This window comes from Geotrypetes seraphini, chromosome 2 (assembly GCF_902459505.1).
Source record: "Geotrypetes seraphini chromosome 2, aGeoSer1.1, whole genome shotgun sequence".
NCBI classification, from domain to species: Eukaryota; Metazoa; Chordata; class Amphibia; order Gymnophiona; family Dermophiidae; genus Geotrypetes; species Geotrypetes seraphini.
In genome coordinates, this window is record NC_047085.1 from 33,002,405 (window position 1) to 33,015,339 (window position 12,935).

The 12,935-nt window shown below is 39.7% G+C and overlaps 1 protein-coding gene across 1 annotated transcript in view; it reads left to right on the top strand.

Moving 5' to 3' along the window:
- Positions 1 to 4,254: 4,254 nt before the first annotated feature.
- HHLA1 (HERV-H LTR-associating 1) overlaps positions 4,255 to 12,935 on the top strand; it is a 95,918-nt gene continuing 87,237 nt past the window's right edge. The window contains exons 1-2 of the mRNA XM_033929877.1: positions 4,255 to 4,327; positions 9,767 to 9,847. Coding sequence (XP_033785768.1) covers positions 4,255 to 4,327; positions 9,767 to 9,847 — 154 coding nt within the window. The remainder of the gene's footprint in view (positions 4,328 to 9,766; positions 9,848 to 12,935) is intronic.

Consider the following 12,935-nt stretch of genomic DNA (forward strand, 5'->3'; position numbering starts at 1 on the left):
GTATACATCCAAGGGTTAAAAAGAAGCTAAAAGGATCAGATGCAAAGGTTAGGATTATAAACCAGGTGTGGATGTTATTTAAAAATACCATTGTGGAAGCCCAGACCATATGAATTCCATGTATCAGCAAAGGTGGAAAGAAGAGGAAACAAGAGCCGGCGTGGTTAAAAGGTGAAGTGAAAGAGGCTATTAGAGCCAAAAAAAAACATCCTTTAAAAAATGAAGAAACACAATCACTGGCAAGTTAGATGCAAAGCATTGATAAAGACAGCTAAGAAAGAATATGAAGAGAAACTTGCAAAAGAGGCAAAAACTCATAACAATTTTTTTAGGTACATCAAAAGCAGAAAACCTGTGAGGGAATCTGTGGGACCGTTGGATGATCAAAGAGCAAAAGGGGCGATCTGGGAGGATAAGGCCATAGCGGAAAGACTGAATGAATTCTTTGCTTCAGTCTTTACGGAAGAAGATATAAGAGATCACCTTAACCAGAAATGGTTTTCAAGGGTGATGATGCGGAGGAACAGACAGAAATCTCAGTGAATCTGGAAGATGTACTAAGCCAAATCGACAAGTTAAAAAGTGATCAATCACCTGGACCGGATGGTATACATCCCAGGGTACTAAAAGAACTCAAACATGAAATTCCTGACCTGCTGTTACTGATCTGTAACGTGTCGCTAAAATTGTCTGTAGTACCTGAAGCTTTGAGGGTGACCAATGTTAACGCCAATTTTTTAAAAGGGCTTCAGGAGAGATCCGGGAAATTACAGACCAGTAAGCCTCACTTCAATGCCGGGCAAAATGGTGAAAACAATTATAAAAAATAAAATTGTGGAACATGTAGACAAACATGATTTAATGAGACAGAGTCAGAATGGGTTCAGCAGAGGGAGATCTTGCCTCACAAATTTGCTTGACTTTTTTGAAGGTGTGAATAAACATGTGGATAAAGGTGAGCTGGTTGATATAGTGTATCTAGATTTTCAGAAAGCTTTTGATAAAGTTCCTCATGAGAGACTCCTGAGAAAATTAAAGAGTTATGGGATAGGTGGAAAAGTTCAGTTGTGGATTAGGAATTGGTTATCGGATAGAAAACAGAGGGTAGGGTTAAATGGTCATTTTTCTCAATGGAGGAGAGTAAACAGTGGAGTGCCGCAGGGATCTGTACTTATTTATAAATGATCTGGAAATTGGAATGACGAGTGAGGTGATTATATTTGCAGATGACACTGAACTGTTCAAAGTTGTTAAAACGCATGCAGATTGTGAAAAATTGCAGGCAGACCTTAGGAAATTGGAAGACTGGGCATCCAAGTAGCAGATGAAATTTAATGTGGACAAATGCAAAGTGATGCATATTGGGAAGAATAACCCAAATCACAGTTACTGGATGCTAGGATCCACCTTGGGGTTAGCACCCAAGAAAAGGATCTGGGTATTATTATAGACAATACGATGAAACCTTCCGCCCAATATATGGCGGCGGCCATAAAAGCAAACAGAATGCTAGGAATTATTAAAAAAGGGATGGTTAACAAGACTAAGAATGTTATAATGCCCCTGTATCGCTCCTTGGTGCAACCTCATTTGGAGTATTGCATTCATTTCTGGTCTCCTTATCTCAAGAAGGATATAGTAGCACTAGAAAAGGTTCAAAGAAGAGCGACCAAGATGGTAAAGGGGATGGAACTCCTCTCGTAAGAGAAAAGACTAAAATACGGTTAGGGCTCTTCAGCTTGGAAAAGAGACGTCTGAGGGGAGATATGATTGAAGTCTACAAAATCCTGAATGGAGTAGAACAGATACAAGCGGATCGATTTTTTTACTCCGTCAAAAATTACAAAGACTAGGGGACACTCGATGAAGTTAAAGCCAATAGGAGGAATTTTTTTTTTCATTCAGAGAATAGTTAAGCTCTGGAACACGTTGCCAGAGGATGTGATAAGAGCGGATAGTGTAGCTGGTATTAAGAAAGGTTTGGACAATTTCCTGGAGGAAAAGTCCATAGTCTGTTATTGAGAAAGACATGGGGGAAGCCACTGCTTGCCCGGGATCGGTAGCATATAATATAACGGACGTGAGAATATGAAATGCAGATCCAAGATGGCTGCCGCTTGCAGCTGCTGAGAGGACGCTTAGGAGTGTCTCGCTTACCTTTGAGAAATGCCTAAGAGAAGGGGAAGAAGCGTTGGTGGAGCCTCCCGACGCTCGGAGACCCCTTTGCCCGCAGTGGATGCCATTTTCAGGCGTCTTTTGAATGAGCAGGTTTCGTTGGGGAATCGCCCGCTGGGAGCGCCGGCAGAGAGTAGTGCCGCGGCGAACTCCCTTGGGCTGGAAGTTTCGCTGAGCCCCGACGTAAGGTCACTGCCCCTACAGCCGTTGCCGCTGGGAGCAAGCTCACCGCGAGAGGAGAGCACACCGGAGGAGGAAGTGTTTTCCTCTCGAGAGGCTAGTACGTCGGAGGGCTTGCTACTGAAGACAGCTGAAACTGAAAGTGAATTACTCCTTTCAGAAAAACCGGCGGCAGGAACAACTATAGTTAAAGGGGATCAAGGCTCCAGAGAGGTAAAACAACCAAGTGAACATTCATTAATGACACAAGAAATTTTTGTTACTCCTGTTAGACCTTCTGAAGTCACTCTAGACTCTCTTTGGGATTTAGTATCCAATTTTGGAAATGCCCTTAACTTACAGGTAAAAAATTTGGATAAAGAAGTACAAATCCAGAAAGAAGAGATAAAAACTTTAAAGGAAGAGACTGTATCACTGAAATTAGATATCCAAGAAGAAAAGAAGAATTTAAAAACAATTAAGAGTAATCAAGATTTATTTGTTAAAGATAACATGATTATGAAGAGAAAATTGGAAGCTTTAGATAACAATATTCGGATTAATAATTTGCGTTTAATTAATTTTCCTAAAGTATTATCAATTTCTCCACGAGATATGATAAAGCGGTACTTTCTGGAAATCCTTAAAATACCTGAAGATGCTTTACCACCTCTTACAAAGGTTTATTATTTACCTATAAGAAATCAGGATCCTCAAAAGAAAGAAGATGAAGGAATACCACAGAAAGAACCCTTGGACGTTTCCACTTTGTTAGAGCAATCAGATAGAGAACTGGCTACTCCAGCCACTCTCTTATTGACTGTGGCTTTGGCCCCAGACAAGGATTGGATTCTTAAACTTTTCTTTAAAAATAGGGCCAAGGACTTTCTGGGTTTCCACATCCAGATATTTCCTGATGTCTCGAGAGAGACTCAGAAGAGAAGAAGGGAATTCTTAATGTTAAAATCAGGAGTGACTAATATAGGGGGGTTTATTTTTTCTTAGGTACCCTTGTAAATGTGTCATAAGATACCGTTCTTTGAAATATGTATTTGTAGAACCAGCTCACTTGACTGCTTTCCTTTCTGCGAAACATCTTGAATTTGTAGAACCATCAGTACCATTGTGATAATAATTAGCTCACTTCCCAGTAGCAGTTTAAGCGATCTTTCTTGTTAAAATGTTTTTTTCTTTAATTTAATTTCTACTCTTATTACTAACCTTGGATCCTAATTTGAGGACTAGTGTGTGATTAAGTTATGATGAATATCTTCTTTTATTTATTATTTTGAATTACTTTCAGGTTGGAGAGTAAATAATACTATGTTTTCTTGATCTCACTTTCTGTACAAGATTATGCTTGATAATAAATGTTTAAATTTTATAAATAAATAAAAAAATAAAAAAAATAATAATATAACGGACGTCTTAACATTTAGCACGCCCTCCCTCCCTCCCCTGCTCCCCAAGTTCTCTTTCCCTACCCTTTGCCCTGCCCACCCACTTTTGTCCCTATTTCGCCCGTTTCCCCGCACACGCATATTTATTGTATCTGTATTCGCTGACTGTAACATCTCGCTGATTGACCTGCCCTTCTCTGTTGTAAATCGTATTCGCTGATTCTTTGTTGTATCTGTATTCACTGTTTGTAACTATTTGCTGATTGTCCAGCCCTTCTTTATTGTAAACCGCCTCAAACTACTACGGCTTTGGCAGTATATAAGAAATAAAATAATAATAATAATTGGTTAGCTTGCCTTAGTAAAAGGACCCCTTATTGCCTTAATAAATTTATGGTAAACAGTTTTTCAACACCACAATGAAACAGGAAATACTATCTTTCCAAGATAGAAAGACAGGAAAAACAAGAGCACATATTTTTACTGAAATGTCAAGGAAGATGTGTGTCTAACAATAATTATGTCATTCACAGCATCAAGCATAAAAGAAGTGAAGAACAGAGAAAAAAGAATAGCAGTTCTGGCTGCTACAGGTAAGAGCAAGAAAAAGATGTCAACAATTCAGTTAATAAATTGATGTATCTGGCTGATATATAACACAAAAAAGTTTTTTTACAAGGAGGAGAATATCACTGAATTATCCAAGGTGATACAGTTAGTTCACCCTTTATACCTTGTATCCAAAAAAGGTTTCAATGCTAGTCTTTAGACCCTCAGAGACGCCACCAGAAGATCACATTATCATATCTTCTGGCTTTACGCACCTAATCGTCACTGGGTCAATATATGGTGTGTATCAATTACTAATTATTTTATCGTTTTTTAAATTTAGTTAATTTTAAAACAATAAATAGTTTTAAAGAATATTTTGTATAAATTGAATACTTAGCTTCACTGGTGGTTGGTGGTTAGCAAGGGATTAATGAGCCAACATGTTTCACCCGTAGAGGGGGTTTCCTCAGGGCTACTATCCCTGCAATAAGAAAACCTCACTTTAATAGGAGAAACGCTAAGTATAAATATCAACAACATGCACACTATAAATATCAACATAATATCAATATATTTATTGTTTTAAAATTAACTAAATTAAAAAAACGATAAAATAATTAGTAATTGATACACACCATATATTGACCCAGTGACGATTAGGTGCGTAAAGCCAGAAGATATGATAATGTGATCTTCTGGTGGCGTCTCTGAGGGTCTAAAGACTAGCATTGAAACCTTTTTTGGATACAAGGTATAAAGGGTGAACTAACTGTATCACCTTGGATAATTCAACAATTCAGTTAATACATTGGTGCAATCTAGCTTTTGTGCATTCTTATGACATAGGGCTCCTTTTACTAAGGTACGCTAGCATTTTTAGCGCACGCAGGAAATTACTGCACGCTACGCTTCTAGAATTAACGCCAGCTCAATGCTTGCATTAAGGTCTAGCGCGCACGGCAATGTAACGCGCGCTATTCCGCGCGTTAAAGCCCTAACACGGCTTAGTAAAAGGAACCCATAGTATTTGCAGCTTTGTTTCCAGCAGTTTAGAGCAGGGGTAGGGAACTCCGTTCCTCGAGAGCCGTATTCCAGTCGGGTTTTCAGGATTTCCCCCAATGAATATGCATTGAAAGCAGTGCATGCAAATAGATCTCATGCATAGTCATTGGGGAAATCCTGAAAACCCGACTGGAATACGGCTCTCGAGGACCAGAGTTCTCTACCCCTGGTTTAGAGTATATTAACATCTCTCTTAATTTTGACTGTTGAAAACCAACCACAAAATTGTACAATATTCAACTTTAACTCTGATTTTTAGAAATATACTCATAAGGATAAATGCCCATGAGCACCTCCAATACAAGCAGGGTTGGCATTAGAGTATGAGATATCATAGAGCAGGGGTGTCCAATGTCGGTCCTCGAGGGCCGCAATCCAGTCGGGTTTTCAGGATTTCCCCAATGAATATGCATTGAAAGCAGTGCATGCACATAGATCTCATGCATATTCATTGGGGAAATCCTGAAAACCTGACTGGATTGCGGCCCTCGAGGACCGACATTGGACACCCCTGTCATAGAGAGTCTTTTAGGCTATTGGTTCAGTCTACTATATTGTCCACTCTAGACCAGTGGTTCCCAACCCTGTCCTGGAGGACCACAAGGCCATTCGGGTTTTCAGGCTAGCCCTAATGAATATACATGGAGAAGATTTGCATGCCTTTGACTTCCATTATATGCAAATCTCTCTCTTGCATATTCATTAGGGTTAACCTGAAAACCCGATTGGCTTGATGGTCCTCCAGGACAGGGTTGGGAACCACTGCTCTAGTTTATTTTGACATCATTTATCTGGGGTTAACAAAAAAGACATTATTATGACTGCGATTGATTCAAAATGCCGCTGTTCGTTTGATTTTTGACCTGAAGAAATATGACCATGTAAGTTCCTTTTACATCAAATTGCATTGGCTTCCATTCGAGGCCAGAGTGATTTTTAAATTTGGGTGCATCTGTTTTAAGGCACTTTTCGGTTTATTACCTTTTTATTTGGTTTCTCATTTGAAATTATTTAAGTCAAATAAATATACAAGAAACTCCGGTATGTTCACCTTCCCCTCTTCAAAGGCGGGTCCTTATAAAAACTCCCTCAGTCTTGATCTTACTTCAGATTTAGGAAATTGTTGAAAGCTTATTTATTCGACAAATTTCTTTGTTAACTTTTAACAATATATTAGTGATGTTGTATTTAAGCATGTATGTATACATTAAAATGTTAATAAATATGATTGAACTTAAAAAAAAAAAAAAATAGGTATAAGTATTTTATTGAATTGTAATTTTTCACTGAAAGTTTCAGTTTTTTCTTGTTGTAAACTGCCCAGAACTACTGGTAGGGTGATATATAATAAAATAAATTATTATTGTAAGAGTTATGATTGACTTAATTATACTTTCTGGTGGGCAAACGTATGTTCTAGCTACAAATATAAAAGAATGAATATAGAATGCAATTGTGCATTTAAAATGGTATGGAGCCCATTGACATCATTTATTGAGTCACAATAGCTGTCATGTACCTTTTCTTTTTATCTGACCTCCTTACACATCCAGGGTGGGAGGGAGGGAGATGGGAAAACATTATTATTCATTGTATCTAATTTATTGAAATTATACATGTGGTTCTATTTTCACTAGTTAAGAGGAGGAGGGTGTGTGTGAAAATGTTTGTTATTGAAATATTTGCATATTTATAGTGTTTCTGTTTGATTTATTTATGTTTAAATTCACTGTATTGCACTGTTAATAATTGAAAACTAATAAATATTAAAATAATAATAATAATGTTTTAGGTTAAAAATCTATGAATAGCCTTACTGGATCAGACAATTGGTCCATCTACCCAGTATCCTGTCTTCGCAGAGGCCAATCCAAGTCACAAGTACCTGGCAAACACTCAAATAGTAGCAGCATTCCATGCTACCAATCCAGTGCAAGCCACAACTTCCTCTATGTCTGTCTCAACAGTTTATGGACTTTTCATCCAGGAACTTGTCCAAACCTTTTTTTAAATCCAGCTACAATAACCGCTCTTACCAGATCCTCTGGCAACACATTCCAGAGCTTAACTATTCTCTGAGTGAAAAAAATATTTCCTCCTATTGGTTCTAAAAGTATTTCTGTGTAACTTCATCGAGTGTCCCCTCGTCTTTGTAAATTTTGACGGAGCAAAAAAATCGATCCACTTCTCCCCGTTCTACACCACTCAGGATTTTGTAGACTTCGGTCATATCTCCCCTCAGCTGTCTCTTTTCCAAGCTGAAGAGCCCTAACCTCGTTAGTTTTTCCTCATACAAGAGGAGCTCCTAGACTCCCCCCGCCATCCAAAATTGTAATAATTAAACTTAACGGTTAGGATTACACCAATACCGCCCTTCCTAATATGATCTTGTAGAAATGCTTAAAAAGTAGAAATATGAGCTCAAGGTTCTGTAAATCTGGGCAGCAGTTTTGCTTCTGATTGTTCTTGCCCCATAAGGTGCTGCTCCAGACAATCTCCTAATCTTCCTGATGCTCTAATTCAGTGTCCCTCAAACTTTTTTTTTTTAGCTCTGGTACACTAAAAGGAGCAAATGTGCTTTGTGGCACATTAGAATTGCAAAACCAACAGAAAATTAAATTTGGGAGTTATTTATTTAAAGTTCTTTACACCACGTATGGGTAATTGTAACAAAAACCAATGTGGAGAAATGATGTTCCTAAGATGGACTTTCTTAATATTAAAATAATATTAAAACTTGGCAAACCACATAAAAATCTCTAGGACACATTCCACTGAAAAACTTAGGACCCTGGACCCAACCAGCTAAAAAACTAACGCCTGCTCAATGCAAGTGTTAGCGGCTAGCGCGGCAGGTGGTTTAACGCGCGGTATTACGTGCATTAAACCCCTACCGCAGCTTGATAAAAGGACCCCCTATGTTTAAGGGGGAGGAGATAGAATTTAAGGAAGACATCTTTAAACTATTCATGGAAAAGGCTTAAATGGCTAACGGTCCGCTAATCAATGTGATGGATGAGCTTGTTTTTGAGTGCAAATTAACTCAAAAACATGACTCGATAGTCAACAAGCATACAGCAAAGTTAATTTTGCTGTTATAGATGACTCCCTTACCATTATAAGAGGAGGCATTTTTAGCAATAGAATTAACAAACATATATGGATTGACACTGTCCTCACTGATGTCCGGTGACAGGGGTGGATTTTAGCCCCCCAGGGCACTTCTGGCAACATTCCAGAAACTCTACAAGTAAAACAAACCTATTATTTTACTGGCATGAACCCCTTGTGACACTCAGAAAGAGTCATCATCTACCATCTGCAATTGTTCTTTTTTTTTTTTTTTTTTTTCAAATTTAATTTCTCTCTGAGCTGAAAATCCAAGTTTGCAAAGATAACAAAATCCAAATGGTTAACAAAACCTTGAATGCTTTGTTGCTCAAGTTAGAATAACTACTGCGTAAAAAATAAAATTAAAACTCAAATTACTTGCCAGTTGGGGGCGGGACAATCACGTCAAAGAATGATGCATGTCCGGGCGATTGTATCCTTACGCACATAGACACTCATAACATTGGCAGGCTCTTGCGTATGCAATGTACATGTCATCTAGTCTAGTATATACTTATGAAGGAAATTTTTAGAAATAAAATAAATTCTGGAATCTCTCATGGGGAAATAGTCACAAGTTGAGATTACCCCCCTCACTCCCTTTTACAAAAACGTAACACCAGCCACGGTGGTAATAGCTCCTACGTTCATAGGAATTCTATGATCATCAGAGCTGTTACTGCCACAGCCGGTTCTAAAAAACGCACTACGTTTTTGTAAATGGGGAGGGGGGGGGAGGAGGAAGGCATTTTAAATGAGGGAAGATATGATTGAAGTCTACAAAATCCTGAATGGAGTAGAACAGGTACAAGTGGATTCATTTTTCACTTTGTCAAAAATTACAAAGACTAGGGGACACTCGATAAAGTTACAGGGAAATACTTTTAAAAGCAATAGGAGGAAATATTTTTCCACTCAGACAATAGTTAAGCTCTGGAACGCGTTGGTAAGAGCGGATAGCGTAGCTGGTTTTAAGAAAGTTTTGGACAAGTTCCTGGAGGAAAAATCCACAGTTTGTTATTGAGAAAGAAATGGGGGAAGCCACTGCTTGCCTTGGATCGGTAGCATGGAATGTTGCTACTCTTTGGGTTTTGGCCAGGTACTAGGGACTTGGATTGGCCACCGTGAGATCGGGCTACTGGGCTTGATGGACCATTGGTCTGACCCAGTAAGGCTATTCTTATGTTCTTATGAATTCCGGAAGAGAAGGGACTGAACAGTTACAGAATGCTAGTGACAAAACTCCACTGAAGATGCTGCTGTTTGGTGTGAAATGTCAGAACTATTTGTTATTGATTCTCTTTCAGAGCTGCCAGCGGCATCCATCGATCTCTCTGAATTTAACCTCACCGAGCTGGTAAATGGAATGTTCACTAAAGCTCTGAACGGTAACATTTTTGCACTGCTAGAGTACTAAAAAAAAAAATTAAAATAGTAGAGATTTTGAAGCAGAAGTGGTAGGAACCAGTAGGAATGAATGCCCATGTTTTCTCTTGAAAAGACCTTTCTTTTCAAGATTTCCCACCCATTAGTGACAATCTTCTAACTGCCCACATTGGTTCAGTAATTATTCACAAGTACTTTTCCTCCAGGATCTTTTCACCTATTTTCAAAGGAAAAGTACACAAGAGCTTTCATGTTGAAAACTTTCATGGATACAAAGTACACAGTATGCAGGTAGGTATTTTCTGTCTACTGTTACTATTCTTTTTCCGACCTATATGTACCTCTAGAAATTAAATTGGGTATTGCAGCGCCGACAATTCGGCGCAAGACACCAGCGTGCTGCCTAAAAAGTGACTTTTCAAGAGCTCCAATGTGGGGTGTGAGTGGGGAACCCCCCCCAGTTTACTTCATACTCTTCATGCTGCCATTGGGGAGGATTGGGGGGGTTGGAACCCTCCATTATAGAGTAAACTTAACTTTTTCCAAATTTTTTAGGAAAAAGTTAAGTTTTCTCTAGGATGTGGGGGGTTGCACCCCCCACACACCCCCAATGGCAGCGCGAACAGTCTGAAGTAAAGTGTGTGTGGGGTTCCCCCCCATACCCTCCATCGGAGCTCTTTAAAAGTCATTTTTAAAACATAAGAAATGGCTTCACCGAATCAGACCTCTGGTCCATCTAGTCCTGTGACCCGCACACGCGGAGACCAATCTAGGTGTTCCCTGATGAAGTCCTTAAATTCCCGTATCCCTCAATGTGATTTGCAAGGAGGCGCGCATCCAACTTGCACTTGAATCCCATAATGGAGGTTTCCGTCACCACCTCCTCCGGGAGAGCATTCCAAGCGTCCACCCCTCGCTGTGTGAAACAGAACTTTCTGACATTAGTCCTGGGCCTGTCGCCCCTCAATTTCAGTCTATGACCTCTCGTCCGAATCACATTTGACAACGGCAATAGTGATGCTTCTTGCTCTATTTTGTCAAAACCTTTTAGTCATTTAAAAGTCTCTATCATGTCCCCTCTCAGTCTTCTCCTCTCAAGGGTGAACAAGCTTAGTTTTCCGAGGTGTTCCCATGCCTTTTACTAGCTTTGTGGCTCGCCTCTGCACCCTCTCCAACAGGGTTATGTCCTTCTTTAGGTAAGGAGACCAGTGTTGGGCACAGTACTCCAGATGTGGTCTGACCATTGCTCTGTAAAGCGGCATTATGACGTCCGCCGATCTACTCGTAATACCCTTCTTAATCATGCCTTACATCCTGTTTGCTTTTATTGCCGCCGCTGCGCATTGTGCCTATGGGTCCTGTCTATCAGCGGCACACTGGTGTCTTGCGCTGAATTGTCAGCGCTGTAATGTCGGCGCGCTGAAGTCTCGCGCGCTTTTGCCTTGTCACCACACTTTTAGCTACTTGGATGGTAACAGTTTTCAGAGAGCTGAATAATAATGGTTATAACATTATCACAAGGTTCAGAGTGGGCTTTGCACCCTCGTATATTGACAATCATAGGCAGACCCTTTCCTCTCCATAATTAGAGAATGACACAAGAACAGAGTTTGTCCCCGTCCCTGTAGATAACCACAGGAAATCATCCTATGTCATTCTTTAGTGTCTATCTAATCTAAACCTTAAGTTTATATACCGCATCATCTCCATGAGAATGGAGCTCGACACGGTTTACAAGAACTTAAAATAGTGGGTAGAGAAGAAGAAAAAGGATTACATGAACTTATGTGTAGAAGGGGGGAGAGAAAGGGGGGAAGGATAGAGCTACAATTTGCTGAAAAGCCAGGTTTTCAGTTGTTTGCGGAATAACTGAAGGGAGCTCAGGTTCCGCAGCGGGGTGGTGAGGTTGTTCAACCTCAGTCCTTCTACATCAGCATTCTTCAGTGCAAGACTTGAGGGTCAGTGGCTCTGCTCTTTCATACTCTGATTCTTATGTGAGCTAAGTATAGGATAATGAAGTCATTATGACATCACTGATAAGCATGGCTCTTATTGGAATGACCATTCACACTAAAGATGGCACTATTTAACTCAGTTTCATTAATGGTTGGGAGTTATACAACACAAGTCTCCAATACTTCACCCAACCTCCACAATATCCAACATCCCTCTCCACAAAATTACAAGTTGTTCCACATGCTCTCATATATTTCAAATCTGGCAAAATGTGGCCTCAGGTACACCTCCTCCACCCTTAGTAATGTTCAATAGAGGTAGGGATACTGGTGCTTTTATTCCTCATTGGCCCACATTCTTTTATTGCAGTTATTTAGGTAAACTTGTTTTTAAAACTTTTTTATCCACCATAATCTTTTTAGAAGTTTCCTTGAGATTATTCTATTTAAACATATTCAAATAAATTGTATACTTAGCTTAGTATGCTACTGGGTTACATGATCCGACATGTTTCGCAACAATTTGCTTTATCAAGGATCCCACAGAGCCATTATGTCCACCATCTTATTCAGAGTTTTTTGGAATGAGACATTATGACATCACAATATCTGCTCTGGATTCCAGAGACTGTCATTCTCTAGTGTCTATCTCAACCTCAATCCTTCTACACCAGCATTCTTCAGTGCAAGGCTTGAGGGTTAGTGGTTGTTCCCATTCATACTCTGATTCTTTCCTCTCTCCTTAAAGAATGGCAGGGGGACGGTTTCCCATGGTTAACTGCGAGGACGGGGACAGACCCCAATTCAAAGACAAGGTACCTTTGAACTGCTGACCAATTCCAAGATGGACCATTTCCTTCCCTCTTAGACTAGGACCCTCTGGCCAGTGTCCACAATCTGAAGGGGACAAGACTCTTATCACTCCTCTTCCCTCCCATTTCACTGGAAAATGATGCTGATCGACTTCACTCGGTGGGGCAAGTTCCATCTCTACCTTATAGCTTATGTTAATCATTCATTGCATTTCTGAATTTCCATTTCTTTGGGGTCCATTTGGCAAGCTGTGTTGAAACTGAGCATTAAAATGGGTTAATGTGCTCATTTTAACCTATGCACCTATCCAGGGCTAGACAAA